This window comes from Scomber scombrus, chromosome 5 (assembly GCF_963691925.1).
Source record: "Scomber scombrus chromosome 5, fScoSco1.1, whole genome shotgun sequence".
Taxonomy (NCBI): domain Eukaryota; kingdom Metazoa; phylum Chordata; class Actinopteri; order Scombriformes; family Scombridae; genus Scomber; species Scomber scombrus.
The window spans coordinates 3,138,784-3,155,634 of record NC_084974.1 but is presented as its reverse complement, the minus strand read 5'-3'; the positions used below and the strand labels follow the sequence as shown (position 1 = coordinate 3,155,634).

General features: G+C 40.3%; 2 protein-coding genes across 7 annotated transcripts in view; both read right to left on the bottom strand.

Annotated features, from left to right (window-relative positions):
* Nucleotides 1-124: 124 nt before the first annotated feature.
* On the bottom strand, nt 125-7,181 carry si:ch211-167j9.5 (tyrosine kinase receptor Cad96Ca). 3 transcript variants are annotated; one of them, XM_062419173.1, is made up of 13 exons: nt 7,051-7,181; nt 6,895-6,955; nt 6,673-6,748; nt 6,491-6,593; nt 5,326-5,536; nt 5,048-5,186; nt 3,948-4,046; nt 3,655-3,815; nt 3,410-3,547; nt 2,417-2,528; nt 2,130-2,229; nt 956-1,055; nt 125-389 (listed from the first exon to the last, which is right to left on the bottom strand). In XM_062419173.1, the coding sequence occupies exons 3-13, from the start codon at nt 6,704-6,706 to the stop codon at nt 276-278; spliced, it is 1,311 nt and encodes a 436-aa protein (XP_062275157.1). In that variant the 5' UTR covers nt 6,707-6,748; nt 6,895-6,955; nt 7,051-7,181; the 3' UTR covers nt 125-275. The 3 variants fall into 3 exon arrangements, with proteins under 3 accessions (XP_062275157.1, XP_062275156.1, XP_062275158.1); XM_062419172.1 differs by lacking the exon at nt 7,051-7,181 and having other exon boundaries at nt 6,895-7,044; XM_062419174.1 differs by lacking the exons at nt 6,895-6,955; nt 7,051-7,181 and having other exon boundaries at nt 6,673-6,767.
* A 2,048-nt stretch (nt 7,182-9,229) lies between these two features.
* usp32 (ubiquitin specific peptidase 32) overlaps nt 9,230-16,851 on the bottom strand; it is a 68,007-nt gene continuing 60,385 nt past the window's right edge. For all 4 annotated transcript variants that reach the window (XM_062419157.1, XM_062419160.1, XM_062419158.1 and 1 more), the window contains exons 30-34: nt 15,071-15,262; nt 14,740-14,965; nt 14,179-14,627; nt 13,944-14,036; nt 9,230-13,315 (exon numbers count right to left, since the gene is read on the bottom strand). In XM_062419157.1, coding sequence (XP_062275141.1) covers nt 13,142-13,315; nt 13,944-14,036; nt 14,179-14,627; nt 14,740-14,965; nt 15,071-15,262 — 1,134 coding nt within the window. In that variant the 3' untranslated portion in view covers nt 9,230-13,141. The remainder of the gene's footprint in view (nt 13,316-13,943; nt 14,037-14,178; nt 14,628-14,739; nt 14,966-15,070; nt 15,263-16,851) is intronic.

The window sequence follows — 16,851 nt, the reverse complement described above, 5'->3', positions numbered from 1 at the left end:
TAAAAAAAGATTAAATAAAAAAAGAAAACTTAAGATATAGAAACATAGAACATGATTAATGTTTTACAATGTGAAACAACATGTTCTTTTTTCTTTTTTTTATAAGCATACTGAACATTATATTACACATTTTGCACTTTATTGGGTTGATTGGTGTGATCATCTCTCAGTTGTCATATTTCAGACAGCACTTGAAATGCTGCCTCCTAGCAGATAAATGTAGCCTAAAATAATGTTAAAAATGTCTGCTTGATCTGATGCCTTGATAGATGTATTTAGATTTTAGATCTGTCTTCCATGGTGATGCTGGATGCCCGCAGACACTGAGTTTCATTGTAATCAGACTCGTCTTTCACCAACATCTGTGGACTCGCAACATCCACATAATCCTGCAAAGAAGAGCTTTTATTAAATCACTTACACATTTTCATTAAAACATAACTGCAACCTACTGTTTGTCCAACTGCAGTGACAACTCTGTGATTTGTTGAAAAGACATTAAAAAATATCCACTCACACTCACACTCAGAGAGAGTCATACTGAGAAACGTAAACTCCACCCACACAAGTCATTTCTTTAGAAATGTCACAGTAAGTGTTTAGGATGAACAGGTGTATTCAATAATTATAAACTTAGAGTTTATTTCTAGGAAATGCAGCAGAATTATAGAACAACTATTTCCCTGCGTCTCTAAATGTGGTGCGATACATGATATGACTTTCATCATGTTTGTTAAGCCATATAGCTTCACATGCATGACTCAAGTCTTTAAATTCAGCAGCCATAAACTACACATCACTGAGTCAGGTTGAGACTATTTTTGATTTATGCTGTTTGTTTTGTTCATTTTCAAATATTAAGACCAGGAAAGGATTAAAAAAAAAGATCAAAGAATGAATGATATGCTTTTAAAAGAGGAAAAGTAAAAGATGAGTATGGCCAGCTGTTTCTCACCGCATCATCCTCTATGATGTTCTCCAACATGTGGACGATGTCTGTGAATGAGGGTCTCATAGTGTACGGCTCCAGCCAGCAGTCTTTCATGATGTGAAGTCTGTGAGGTTCAGAAATTCAAGAGCTTCATCATGTTTTGTACTAATGGAAACCAAATATTTAATAATAATAATATCAGTCACTCAAAATCTAATGTAAGAAACAGAATTAACGGTGCCTGACTGAGTTTATGTTAAACTATATCTGAAAATAGATATGAATAATGATCAAATAAAAATGTCCTTTAATGAGCTACATATCATTTAACCCTCCTGTTGTCCTAGAGTCAAGGAAGGTAGGGAGGGAGGAAAGGAGGGAGGAAGGAAGAAGGAAGGAAAGGAGGAAGGGAGGAAGGAAGGAAGGGAGGGAGGAAGAAGGAAGGAAGGAAAGAAGGAGGGAGGGAGGGAGGAAGGAAGGAAGGAAGGAAGGAAGGAAGGAAGGAAGGAAAGAAGGAGGGAGGGAGGATAGAAGGATAAAAGGAAGGAAGAAAGGGGGATGGAGGAAGGAAAGAAGGAAGGGAGGAAGGAAGGAATGGAAGGAAGAAAGGGGGATGGAGGAATGAAAGAAGGAAGGGAGAAAAGAGAGAGGAAGGAAAGAAAGAGAGAAGGATGGAGGGAGGAAAGGAAGGAAGGAAGGAAAGAGGGAAGGAAAGAAGGAGGGAAGGAGGAAGGAAGGACAGAAGGAAGGAAGAAAGGGGGATGGAAGAAGGAAAGAAGGAACGGAGGAAGGAAAGGAAGGGAGGAAGAAAGGAAGGAGGGAAGGAAAAAAGGAGGGAGGGAGGAAGGAAGGATAGAAGGAAGGAAGAAAGGGGGATAGAGGAAGGAAAGGAAGGGAGGAAGAAAGGAAGGAGGGAAAGAGAGAAGGAGGGAGGGACAGATGGAAGGAAGGAAGGAAGGAAATTAGGAACAGTCAAAACAGACGGGGTCAATTTGACCCGGGAGGACGACACAAAGGTTAATATAGATTTTGAAAATGATGGTGCATAAAAAAACAATAAATAAAATTGTCTTCTATACATGTGCAGAAACCGCTAGCAGTGTTATTGAGTACAACACAGACTATGAAGTCTCTCTTTAAACACCGTCTCACATATTTAACGTTTGAAAAGTACACGAGACAAAACATTTTCTCTCACATCTCTGGTCTGCAGCCTTCAGGGTTTGTGTTCTTATGGCCGATACAGATGTGGTACACCACTGCCTCTGATGTCTCCAGGTTTGGGTATGGTAACGTACCTGAGGAATTTCACATCTGAACGTGAGTTACGTTGCACTAAAGGTCTTCACCTGCTGTCTTTTGAAATGTATAGTGTAGTTTTAATTTGAACACTTTTTACCAGAGTTAGCCTTGCCATATGGGTTCCACCGTTATTACAACCAATAGCCAATGTTTGTGCCACATGCTTTATATCTATCAACTCACCAAACGTCTGCATCTCCCACAGCACAATGCCAAATGACCAAACGTCCCCCTTGAAGCTGTAATAGTTGTTCTTGAAGTACTCAGGAGGGTACCATCGCAGCGGCACACGTTGCTGTGCACATTAAAAACAATGGAAAATGTGATTTAACGCTCAGTAATACGACCTATAAAAGGAATAACCAGTTCTACCAACCAATAACCATTTAAAACCACAGATCGGCAGAGATAATGATTCCATACAACAGTCTACGGTGTGATTGGTGACTGTATCATATTGATATGATTCTAACAAAGTGATGGGTGGAAATTCTGGGGAACTGACACTCTTACTGCTGGTCTTTATCTACATCAAGACCACATGTCTCTATAACTCTTGTTTCCTGTTGCAGAGGATGTTGCTAAATCCCCCTCAAGGTGCACACGGCTGACTGCACACACACATGCACACACGCACACACACACACACACACACACACACACACAGAGAGAGAATGTTTAGAATAATTGTGACACAAAAGCTGATACAGTTCGCTTCACAAAGGAAGCTGCAGCCCCTGTTTGCACCATGAAGGTTACTGAATGACTTGTGACACATGAGATCAAATAGTCACCTGGGGTCAACAGGTTGTAATATTACTACCAAATGTTATGCAGGTGCAACAACATCTGTATAGCAATGAATTGATCCTGACCATAAATGTGTTATGGCACGACACAAGACGTGACTACACATCACAAGAGGTGTGACCAGAACGGACACAAGGTGTGACAAAAAGTGACTCAACGTGTGACAAAAAAAAGCACAAGACACTCATCATACACTCATAAAACATTTTGCGTCAAAACAATACAGCACGTGGCACTTGGCGTCCTAAAGTATGCACGTTTAAATATGAGAAAAATCAAGTGAAGTTACAATTTGGACGTATTGTTACCTGTTAAAGTCAGATGTTTGTGTGTGTGTGTGTGTGTCTTAGTGTGTGTGTGTCTTACCTGTGGGGTTCTCCATCGGGTGCTGCGGCGGCTCGTCATGCGCGTTAAGTCTCGGGCCAGGCCGAACTCCGCCACTTTCACCTCCCAGGGAAATTGATTGATCATGATGTTCCTCAGAGCCAAGTCACAGTGCACAATCTGCAGCACACCCCATAATGACACTGCTTAGCAAAGATCCTGTGTTAGTGTGTGTGTGTGTGTGTGTATGCTTAATAACACACTACGCTTGTGATGTTTTTTTGTACCATTTTGGAGCGCAGGTGCTGCATGGCCAGAGCGATGTGATAGGAGGCGATGGTGAGGAGGCTCTGCAGCTCAGTGTCTGCACTCAGGTGGACTCTGTTGGTTTGCAGGAAGGTCCTCAGAGTGCCGCAGCTCACATACTCCATGAGGAGAATGTAAGGCTCTGCATAAAGCAGAACACACTCATATAAAAAGAGATCTGGGGGGATTTGTGGCTTAAGGTTTCATTGAGCACTATACTGTAGCTACTCTCTCTCTCTCTTTGTAACTGTTTATGTTTAAATATGTCTCTCACCCTCAGTTGTGTTCCAGTCCAGTAACTGCAGGATGTTTTTGTGATGCACCAGTTTCCTCATGATGGAAATCTCTGTGTCCACATGCTTTGGGCGGACACCTACAGGGAGAAGACACAAAACATCAAATCAAAGACGGACTAAATACTTTTCATATGAATCTAGAAGGACTTCAAAGGTTAAGTGTGCATGTGTGCGTGTCTCAAAATGTAATAACTCCTCAGGAGCCCTGGAAGCATGTAGGTGGTCCAAAAGCCCCTTATCATTTGGGTCAATTTTAATTAGATTAGAAAGACATTGAGACTGTGTCAAAAACTGGTTATAAAGCATTCATTTTCATTTAGGTCCACACACGCACACGTACACGCACACGCACACGCACACACACACACACACACACACACACACACACACACACACACACACACACACACACACACACACACACACACACATCAACATATAAAATCAAAGTTATCTACACATCTGGACATTTCTCAGGTTGAGTAATAAAATATATTGATGTGTCATTTGAATGAAATTGTTAGTAAGGTTAAGAAATGAAAAGGAAATGTCAAACAATATTATACATATTTCTGTTTGGCTTCAAAGTGAAGACACATTTCTAAAATGAATATTTTGGTGCCATTAATAAAATAAATAAATAAATACAAGCAGAGTTAGCTAGAGTTAGTTAGAAGTGGGTGTGTGTGTTTTCATCTACATATTTTCCCTCACACACTCCTACCACAGTTTCAACACCTGCCACATAAATATTTAGAGGTTTTTCATGAATGCAAAATGCAGAAGAAGTTCAAACCACATTTTTCACATATGTTAATAAGCCATTCCACTGTGTGGTTGACATTCAGTTTAACTTCCCCTTTAGCACTGAAAACTTTAACATGAAAAATGTGATATATAATATGTAGCCAGGATGTAGATTGTATTAATCTGAAATATACAGCCTGTTTACTCTGGCTTCAGTTTATTGTGTTTTTTTTTAGCATCTCTTTACTTTTGACTCAAAAACTGAGAGTATTTCTACCTCATAGAACAGTTTGTAAATCTGCAGTGGAAATTTGGAGTGTAAAATATGCACCATCTTTGCTGATCTTGCAGGTGAACAAGCTGTGGCCTTTACACGTCCCTTTAGCCATCCTGGCCTGGTAGAAGACGCCCTCCTTCCCCGCTTTGATCAGCTGAAGCAGGTTCAGGTCTGACTTGGTGAAACGAGGACCCTTAACATGACAGAGGACATGAAATCTTCATGTGAGGCCACTTTACACATTCAGAGATCATTTATAAACCAAAACAATCCAAGTTCTGAAATTTCTGAAATATGTCTACAGAGGTGTGTATCACAAAGATATAAGGTACCTGGTGCAGGCCTTTCCACAGCCTCCTGGAGGGCAACCTGACTGTGCTGCTCTGATGCAGGGGAGCCAGGGCAGGAGTCTCCTCATCCTCCGGCTCCTCCACCACGGGGACCATCCTCTGAGGCATGATGGAGGCTTCTAGCCGGGGAATAGCACTCATAAACAGTTTGCTCCCCTGCAGCCTTCGAATGGTAAGGGTCATAGAGCGATACCTGTGAGATAAAGCAATGTTCACACATCCAAGCATGAGCTAAAGCAGCTGTACCAGAGAGTCATAACGTATCCAGAAAAAGGATCGATCGTATTTTAAAATAACTTCTGTGAATCAGAACATGGAGTTGTATCATTCTCTGGGGAACATGAATATCTGTAGAACATTTAACAATAATCCACTTGATGGCTGTTGAGATATTTCAGTGTGGATTTAAGCAGCGGACCGACAAAGTCATCCACAGAGTGATGCTTCCAGCACGGCTCAGATGCTGACTAAACCCTGAATGTTATCTTACATCATAACTAACACCAAATGATGAGATCATGGAAATGATAAGTCACTTAAATTTAAGCTGATTTCATACAATCAAAGTCTCAATAAAGCATCAATAAAGACTAACAAATAAAAATAACAAGATCAAATAAAAAATAAATATCATACTTCTATTTTGTGCAATAAAATCAGAAACATACATTTTTGAATATTACTATATAATCATATGATTTGTCACACTGATGCTACATTGTGGAAAATGTAACCCTTACATACTGTACATATTCATATTCCTCGCAGTAAGAATCCCATCATAAAAAGTGTCTATGCCAAATTTTAAACCACAGATGTGTTTATAAAGCATCAATAGTCGATCTGACTGATCAATAAATGTGATTAAACCTTGATGAATGTTTCAGAGAGCAGAGAGAGTGTATTTTTTGTGTGTATGAGTGTATAAAGCCAACAGTTTTTAATGAATATAGTAGAAAATGTTGCTTTCCCCTCTATTTGTATCGTGATTCTCAGTCAAACAGTCAAATCTGGAACCTCAAACGTTACTGCGCTTTTTGCTTTTTTCTTTAAAATGTATCAAATCAATTTTTTTACACGTGAATTTGAACCAGAACGGCAGAGCTCAGACTGTTTAGTAAAGCACATTTCAGCCTCTTTGTCTTACTTTCTGAGACACACCACCCCCACCAGTGTGAGCACCAGGATGGTGAAGCAGAGGGCCCCGATGAGGACGTAGTCCTGCCAGTTTAGGAGCCAGTCTGAAGGACCTAACACAACAGAAACAGTCAGCTGCAGATGTTATCAGTATGTGTCAGTAAATGTAACCTGTGAAGCCTGAGAACTCACCTTGGATAGATGTACAGTTATAATAAGCCATCATGTCATCTGCTCAGCGAAGCAAGTAGAAACAACATGACTGAATCTGAAAGGTGATATTATAGCATTGAGAATAATATCCAAAGAAAATTGGAAACACAACTGCAGGGAGAATATTAATCAGACTTCATCTAAACAAAACAAATGGGATTTTTTCAAAATATGATTAAAATATGACATCAAAATACTGACTTTGTAGCACCGACAGTTGGATGTAAGATCGGACCTACGGCCCTTTCATCCTGTCAAAAACCTGAAGCCCCCCAACACGGAGAACACACAGTGAGAGAGGCAGTCAGCTCATACAGGTTTTAAACAATCCTCTCTAACAAAAAATCAAACACTTACCTGTGTTCTCTGACAACCAGCAGCTCTGTAAAGTCCTCTCACTGACCAGAAAAAAAACTGAAGAGGTTAAATCAAAGCTTTTATTCTGTTTGTAGCTGCATAAAAAAAAAGAATAAAACTCTCTTAGGACCAAACCATGTGCTGTAAACCTCTAAACCTTTCTGTGTTGTCCCCCCCCCTGCACAAGCTCTCATCGCTTTGTCAACCACAACATTAGCAGAGGAAATGCACAGAAGCAGCAGGTGGCTTGGGCTGCATGTTAATGTTGAGGTATGGGTGTCACTCAACTAAACACACTGCAGTGGTCACATGAAGCCTGCCAAATGTCACAATGTGCACTGATATACGGTTACATGGACAACATAAACAATAATCTGACTGCATTACTGAGCATTTTTTTTGGAGAAACACTTTGTTTTCTGGTTGTAAATCCACTTAAAGTATATTTATCAAATGTTTCCCACCAAAACTTTTAAGAATATTTAAAATCTTTTATTTATATGCAACTATATATACACACACACACACATATATAAATTGATTATTATTACTAACACATGTAAGCAGAATTGTAGGTGGTGGAAGTGGAGCTAATTTTAAATACTTAATATACTCTCGGGTAGTTTAATGTACTATATGACATGCACCATATTTATATGTTTATCATAAAGTTTTAAAATCTTAAAGAGCAAAGCAACTATTAACTTATAATTAAATGTAGTGGAGAGCACAGTATAAAGTATCATAAATGGATTTAGTTTTAAAGGATAAGCGTCCTTGACAGCTGATTGTTTTTACAGTCTAGATTACATCGGAGCAGCTGATTGGCTTATCCTTACATTGTAGAATCAATTGATATAATAAAGTGAACATATATATATATATATATACTGACTACTTGCTCTTTAAACCAGAATGAACAACAGAATCCAGCTACAGTGTGACTGGTGTGACTACCATCTTCACATCTGTGGCTTGATGAACTAAATGTGGCAGTATGTCAGTGAAGATGAAGATAAAGGAGGAGGATAAACCCCTTTAAGATGGTGGGAAGAACAGAAATAAACATGTGCTTCAGTAGCACTTTGCTTCGGGGAAGTTGCTGCTGAGACGCTACATGTGGTTTCCTCTCTCTCCTCTGCACACACACACACACACACACACACACACACACACACACACACACACACACACACACACACACACACACACACACACACACACACACACACACACACACACACTGCAGCAACGGTTCATCTTACTCTGCAGCAAGGAGCGTCAGCACGCTAACATTCAGGTTTGAGGTTTAGCACGGTCACCATCTCACAGACCCCTTCACAGATTTGACCTTTCATAGCACACAGTGACACAGTTGGATTAGGAGGGAAAAGCTACAGAGGAATACAAGCAGTAAGAATCACACATGAATCGAAAGCGTTGGCAGGATGACATCATGTGTCAGGTTATAATTTTAATCTGATAGAATTTAGGAGGAAGTGAAACAAGTCATATTTCAGCTTAATTTAAATCAGAAGCATAGTCATCTTCAGTCTCTTTTCCTCAGCATGTATCACTTTTTTCTCTTGTATTGTATTTTTTAAATTTTTTTATGTGCAATAAAAACAGTCCAACATTGTGGCACATCTGCATGAATATGACTGGATGTTACAAGTCAGCTGGTGAATTATTAAACCAACTGATGGCTTCAGTGCTCTGCCTTCCTCTGGACCAGGGGTGAGGATGGGGGGGGGGGGGGGGGGGGGGTCTGGGGTGCATCCCCGGATGTTTTCTCAAAAGCCCCAAATCTATTTTGGTTGCATTTGATTGGTTGTCTGGTCCAAGCCTGGATTTTTTTTTCTAGCTTGCAATATCCATGAATCATTTTAAAACACGTATAAATCCTTTACTCAGTAACAGATAGTACAAATATAAACTAAAGAGCTTCTTAATTACAGTAACATGATGACTTCCACTGCTTATTGTTTTGGATTTATTTCTATGTGCATTCTTTTTGGAAAATAGTCAATAAGGACCAAAATAAATCACTACTACTACTACTAATGTTTGCAGTAGTCATACAATGAAGTAACATTCATGTTGAACCATCCAAAATAATTAGTCCTGGCTCTGGGTGATCCGGGCCGAGACGCAAATAAAAGCACATTCCAGCCTGGTGTCGTCTTTGTTTCCTCTGCAGAATTTAATTTTGTTGCTTGGATATTTGTTACAGATCAACAGGTATCACTCCATATACAACTACAAGTACAGTATTTTGTACAGTTCATATTCAAATACATAAGTTTTCATTGGCTTATTTACAAAACAGTTTTTTTTATGTACATGTTTTCATGTCAGTGCAATGTCACTTTCTTTCAACAAACACCTTAACAAAAAGAAAAGAAAAAAAAAAAAGTTCTTTAAATTAATCTGGTTCAGATCTGACAGAAGTGAACTTAAATAAAAAAAGAGGCTACAGACACTGACAGACAGCTCAGTAGTAGATTGCACTGCCTGACGCACTCCGGACTCGTCTTTTGGGGAGTAGGTGGTGGGGGGGTGGGGGGGTTTGAGAAAGGAGCGGGGATTACAATATTAATCCTGTGGTTCACAGGATCAGCGTTTGCCCAATTTTCAAAATAAAAGCTCAGTTCAGCTGGGCAGAAAAGTCTTTTTCTCCTGGATTAAGAATATTGTGCTGAAATTAACCCCAATTTTAATTTGTATTTTATTCTAATACAGTTTACGCTACAGGTGTGGTCAGTTAAGCACCACACAGGTAGTTGTTAGTGGGCACATTCACAGCCAAATATATATATATTTATATATATGTGGACAGCTATTGCACCTTTAAACATTACAAACTGGGTTCTAAAGAGACAAATCCTTAGTAAAATTTTCCCTTTGAGCCATGTGATGATATTTCAAGCATGGAGACAAATTGGACGTCGTCTACAGCTGGGTGGAAAGGTAAGAGGATGGAGAGAGAGGGAGAGAGAGGGAGGGGGGGAAAAAAAGAGTGGAGCAAGCAAATATAAATAGCACTCAACTGTACATTTCCATTTGTTCAACAAACGTACTCTTTGCAAAGGAAAAATAAAGTTTCTTTCAGTGACATATTTCTCCAAATACATCCACAACAACCACCTTCTCCTCATAAATACAGCAGCTAAAAAAAGAAGAAAAAAAAACGGGGGTGAACACAGAGATTCATCCTCCTGTTGAAGACAAAGTCTGCTGTCTGTTCACAGTGATTAGACTGAGCTCCACACACGCTGCTACGCACCGGAACGCCGAGCTCGACCGTCGCTCGACTCCAAAACTAACCTCAACGGGCCATGCAGAGCAGCCAAACCTTCACGTAAGAAAAAATAAAGGAGGAACGAGCAATGTGGGAATTTCGATGTTTCCATGATGTTAAAAATGTCGGATCCAGTGATGCAAGTGAAGCTTTTACAGATCTGAAAAAAAAAAACACCAACAGTCCAGACACATACTGTAGCTCTCTACAAGATTCCACAGGCTTTGGTTACTTTCAAAAAAACACATTACACAGTAAACTTCAACCATCTGATATCAGCCGGTCTGATCATGGGGAATGAAGCTTTGGAAACACTTGACTTTAAAAGAAGTACTAATGAAAGGTAAAACAGACACTGTGTTAGGTTGAACTGATCTATTAAAACCCAAATAGATGTTCATTCATTATTATCTGCTGTTTCTAAATGACTGTTGTGTGCTTGACTTTTAACAAAACGCCATCAATTAAAGTCTCAATTTTCCCTTTAATTAGTACAAACCCTCACCCTAAACCAAACTATCGGAAACTATAGGAACCATCAGAGCTGGATTTTCAGGTTCCATTGTTCCAGTAAGGGGGTCCCTGTGGCAAAAATGAACTGTGGACCCCCTTGTCTCCCCCAATTCTTTCCAATCTTTGAATATTGTTTGTGTTGTTTTAAATTGCTCTTTAAGTACAGAGCTCAAGGCAAGCAACACATGAAAACTTCATATTTGAATGAATCTACTATCGATGAGTTTTACTTAAGAATATACACCAAATAAACAAACTATCAAATGATGTTTAAAGGTAGAAAACTAGATTTTGACACAGGCTTCTTCAACATGGCCTCAAGAGTCAGTAAAAATACACAAGCTGCCTTAAAGAGCAACTCATCAGCTAAAAATCTTGCTTTTGGTGAGCTCACCTCGCTGCTGTGATGTAGGTGTCAGCACACTGTGACATCACTGTTAGGTGAGGCTATAGGTGCAATAGAGCACACTTCTGACCCCACCTTGAAACAGACCTTCATTATTTAACTAGAGGCTGGTGAAACACTGCTTTTCAGGCTCTTTTGGGCTCTTGTCATTTCAGCCTATCACGGTACAGATTTGTACCGTTGGTGTGTGTGTATTATTCAATGTGTTTTTAATGAAAACCCGTAAAGTGAAGCTCCGGCCCCTGAAAGTGAACAAGCCTACAGGGCAAGTAGGTGACCCCCGTCCTGAGACCCTTTCATCAAGTGTTCCCAAAGCTTCCAGTTATTCAGCAGGGCGTCATTCTTAAAGTCAAGTTTCTATGGAGACACCTTTCAGGTGCACATCTATTTATGGCAATGTGGAGATGTTTTTACACGTGGCATCTAAATAAAAAGTTAAAATAACACTTAAAAATCTTCTTTTTTTTTGGGACAATATTTAAATGTTTCCCCCTGAAACATGTTGTGGTTTGTTGTTGGGGAAGATATGAACATCAGTTCAACAGCTGAAGAGTAAAAGGTGCATGTTGCAACATTGCTGTGAAGATAAGCTCCAAGCTTCTGGGCTTTAATCAGAAACACCTGAAGCAGCTTCATTTTCTAACAATATGACAGAATTTGGAGGTCTGCCTTACAAAAAAAAAAAAAAAAATCCCAACAATAAAACAAATTCTTTATAAAACACGTTTGCAGAATCAAAAAAAAAAAAAAAAAAAAAGTACTAAACATATACTGTATTTTATTCTTTAAGTGTCTCTCTTCTGTAAATCAAAGCTTGTGACTTTAGTTATGGGTACACACAGTCAACGTTACACAAATCTCTCTGATATTTGGCAGCTGTGGGATGGAGCACAGTTTTGGCAAAAAAAAAAGAGCCTAATTTCATTTCATCAGGACCTGTGTGAGCATCCTAGAGAGGAGAGGGAGGGGAGGGGAGGGGGGATTTTCATTTTTTTGGGATAGGGAGGAGGCTTTCCTGAAATGTGTGTACCTTATCTCCCACACCAGAAGGAAGCATTGAATTATTATTATTTAATACTGTCACAGATTGTTAGGGTGCTGTTGGCTGACAGATCGCAGGAGTCGATGAGGTAGCGTATGATTTATGTTTTCCCCCCCCGGTGACACTATCTCTAATAAAACCTTTGGAGAACCTTTTTTTTTCTTTAAAAAAAAGCTTGTTACAATATCCAATACTATCTGAATAGAAACCACATTTCAGCATCAGATGTGACACTAACACACAGGTTCTTTAACTCTCGGGCCTGTTTTAACACTTGCATTTAAAAACTCAACCTGTATCCAATCACCGGTTTCACATTTACACCTGGACTCAAGTCTGTGACATCACAAGTGATCAATGCATCAGAACAAAGCAACATCACTTCATGACTTGGCCATACTGGCATACATTCAGAGATGCGTGAGTATGCAAGTATATGTTACATGTATGTTATGGCAGGGAGGAAGAGGAGGGGGGATAGGGGGGGGTGGAGTGGGGGGGTTTGTTTTGTCGGGCTCAGCAAAGTGCACCAAATTGTTAGTGCTTTTACCGGGGCTTCATTGTTGTCTTGGCAAACGTTTGCACTAAATCCATGTTTCAACGTTTTTTTTTTTTTTTTTTTTCAATGTTTCAAGTGTAGAAAGTGGTGCGACGCATCCCTAAAGAGACAAGAGAGCACGGCGGGTCTGTCTAAACTCCGGCAGGTAGCAGTCCTGTAAGAATTCCGAATGATCGGAGCGTCGGGTGCTTCTAGGGGGAAGGTGTGTGGGGGTTAGGGAGCGGGAGAGCGGGGGTTGTAGTGCTGGCTGATGGAAGACAAAAGGTGCGGTCACTGGAGGACACAGTATTTCTTGTAGTCGGACTCAAAGTCTTCGTCCATGCTACTGGTGTCGGCCATCTTCTTGCCGTCGATCTTTGGCAGGAACTGGGAGTAGTCCACCCCCTGCTGCTCGTAGAAGAGGATGTAGGCCGAGTCGGTGTCGATCTCCTCAGAGTGCAATTCCTTTCAATTCAAACGAAAAACATCAAGATTTGAGACTATTTTGTAGAACATTTCAAACTGATTTAAAAAGGACAAGGCTGCAACAATCAATTCATTTATCAAGTATTGTGTGTGTACTGTATAAAGCCTGATATCTCTCGTTCCTCTGTACTACTAAACATAATGAGTCACACTGTTGCGGTGGGTGACATGATGTTTCATTACTGTAGGCACACACACTGTTTATTTTAATTCAATACCACAGACACCCCAACAAATACATTATTATCTCCTGTCTGATCAATGCTTACAAAAAATGATGTTTTTGGAAATGACTGAGCCTTTTTAAAAAAAATGTATTTAACTATATATTTGTGAGCTGTTTTTGGGTTAACATCTTCAGTAGGAACCAATGAGCTTGGGGCTGAATGCTGGAGACAAGGTAGGGAAGTGAGAATGTATCTTGTAAGTAGCAAAATATGATTTAAGATTTGGAAAAATTTCATCAGTGCTGACAAAATCCTAATAATATCCACCGTTGTTCAACTCAGTAAAAGACAGAAACAAAATTCCAAGATGTGATATATATATATATATATATATACAAGAGAGTAAATATGCCATTAAGCCTGGAGAACAGAGGTCTTACCTTACAGCTGCTGTCATTGTAACAGTACCATTTCTCATTGGGGTTTTTGGCATACGTCACATAGTGGCCTCCTCCCATGATTCCTGAATGGCACTGAGGAGATTTAAAAAAAACAAAAAACAAAACTTCAGATCTGGAGAAAATTCAAGAGGATCAACATCTGTTTGTGTAAATATCTGCAGTAGTCTTGTTTCCACAGCAAAATCATGAAATGTGACAGCTCTTCAGTACTTACTGATATTGCATAGAGGTTGTAGATGGCGTCCAGACCCATGTTGTCTCTGTGCTGCAGCAGTGAGTTGTCAGGGTCCATGCTGCTCTCTGTGCTGCAGTCTGAGCTCAGCCCGTTGCTGTCTCCGTTCATCAGGACAACGTCACAGTGGCTGCCGGACGCCTCGGTGTTGCACAATGATTCTGACGCCAGCGCCTCTCCCGACCCGTGGAGACTCGCCGCCGCGCTGCCCTCGCCGTCCGCCTGCGTCGAGCCGTCCTGTAGCTCGGCCTCGTTGACGTTGGCGGCTCCCTCCAGGTTCTCCTTGCTGTTGGAGAGGCGGTGTTTGCTGCCCAGCTGGGGCAGGCGTAGCCGGCCCGGCCTGCGACCTCCGCTGCTGGTCTTGGGGCTGCTGGAGGGGCTGCTGGTCCGGCTCAGGGAAGGCGCCGACTTCCTGCTAGAGGCGGGGGAGGCTGTCGGGGAGACAAAGGGTTAAAGACACTTCCTCTCTGATTATGCAAAAGCAAAGGTCCATTTAAAAGTCTCCTGCAATAACTAAGCACTGATTATATGATCATGTGGCACCTTTGGGGAGGGTGCAGAAGCCGGCAGGGGCAGAGATGGAGGACAGGTTGTCTTCTCCGACCCTCAGCAGATCCTCACTCTTGCTGCGGGAGTGAAGGCAGTACAGCTCAATGTCTCTGGGAGCCAGGAAGGCGCTGGGGTCAAAATTCTCTCGTGGAAACTTGACAATCTTCTGGGACTTGATCCAGCGACCGTTGACAAACTGGAAGCGCTTTAGGTGGACGATCTGAAGAGAAGAACACACGTTCACACGTGACAAGCTGCTCTGTAACACCAGTTAGTAGAGTATCAGCTTTGAAAGAATGCAGTAAATAGTGAGTGTGTCACTGACCAGGATGGGAGGCAGCCTCCAGAGGTCCAGCTTCTTGGTGGCCAGCCGGTGGGTCTTACACTTGGAGCAGTAGTAGAGCTCGTCCTCGCCCAGCTCCTCCTCGCTGGTGAAGGCTTTCAGACAGCTGTCCAGACTGATGGGCTCAGCCTGGGCCCGGCGGGACTGCTCCACACTGCAATGCTCCTCTACGATCTGCAGGGAGAGCAGGACGGTGAGGACGCATTCACACTATTCTGCTTTATCTAACTCATTATGTCTGTTATTGTGGTCTTTTATTCTTTTAAAACATTTAATGTCTGTTTCATCTTTTATGCAGACCCTCTGGTCTATTTCTTAACTGGCTCTCTAAAAGTCATTACTCCTCCAGAGAGCACTTATCCTTTCACTTCTGTTCTCTATCTTGTTGCATCAAAACCAAGTGTTGAAATCTTGTTCTTTGTCTTAACTTAACTTTGACCAACAGATGGTGTCATCATCAGATGAAATCGTGCTTTCAGCAACTTCGTAATATCTTGAAAATTACATCTTTTTTTTAACCAGTATTTTATTAAGTTTTAGAGCAGACACCGAACAATGAACATACATGACAGCAATGGTAGATATAAGCAAATCTCATATCATATAGAATGACATAAGAGAAGAAAAAGAAGTATTGCAACACTATACTGGACCTTACACTGTGATAGAATGTTCACAGTTTAGAAATTACACATAAATCTGATCCGCTAAGAATCTACAAACTGTCATGCATCCTTTCATTACATCCTGCTTAGACATCTGTAACTGTTTACTCAATACAACCTCTCCAAACTACAACTAGTTCAACTATTTTAGCATCTCTGAACTGTAATTTCAACATTTTAATTATTACCTTTACAGCACGTCTAGGCTGTGATTATATCACTGACTTACTAAACCCTACAAGCCTGAACTCCTCCAGCAGAGGTGTGTCAGTAATTCCTAGGTCACAGATTAAAACCAGAGGAGACTGAGCCTTTAGATTCAGGGCCCGTGACTGTAGAATGACCTGCCAGAGGAGATCTGTGTCTTTTTTTAAATCTCTCTTTAAAAAAAGCACTTTTCAGACTTGCTTTCTCTCTTCTGTTTTTACTATACTTGTTTTTACTGTGTTTTAATAATTCATACCTCACTCATTATTACTGTATCAATTCTGCTTCTATTTATTATTCATCTGATCATTTCTTCTGTTGTAGCTTGTTTTTGATAAGTGATATATAAATAAAGTTATTATTATTATTATTATAGTATTACTACCACAATCACAAAGCAGCTGATATGACATCACAGCTTGATCACAACTTCACCACTATGTTGAATAATGTGCATTATACTTATGAATAAAGAAAACGTATCCCTTATTAGACTTTAGTTTGTTGCTGATCCCGTTGAGCATTAACCAGCTCACTGCTGCCTCTGTGTGGTCAAACACTGAACTACAGCACTTTCTTTATAGCAGATTTGCTTATTTTAAAAGGTATTCTCTCAAAACATGCACTTCCACAATAATACAAGAGCCACAGTGATTAAGTGATAAAATGAAAGTGTGGAATAATGGAAAAAAACTCAGTGTCAGTAAAGCAAAAATCTAAAATTGTCAGGTACAGTACAAAACAGGGGACATGGCACTAAAAACACTGAATATCTGACAGTTTTTCATTCCATCACTGTAATGTCAAAATAAAAATGTCATTTTTTGCTTAATAATTATCAGTATAATCTAATAGAGAAGAAATAACATAGAAATTCACACACACAGTAAT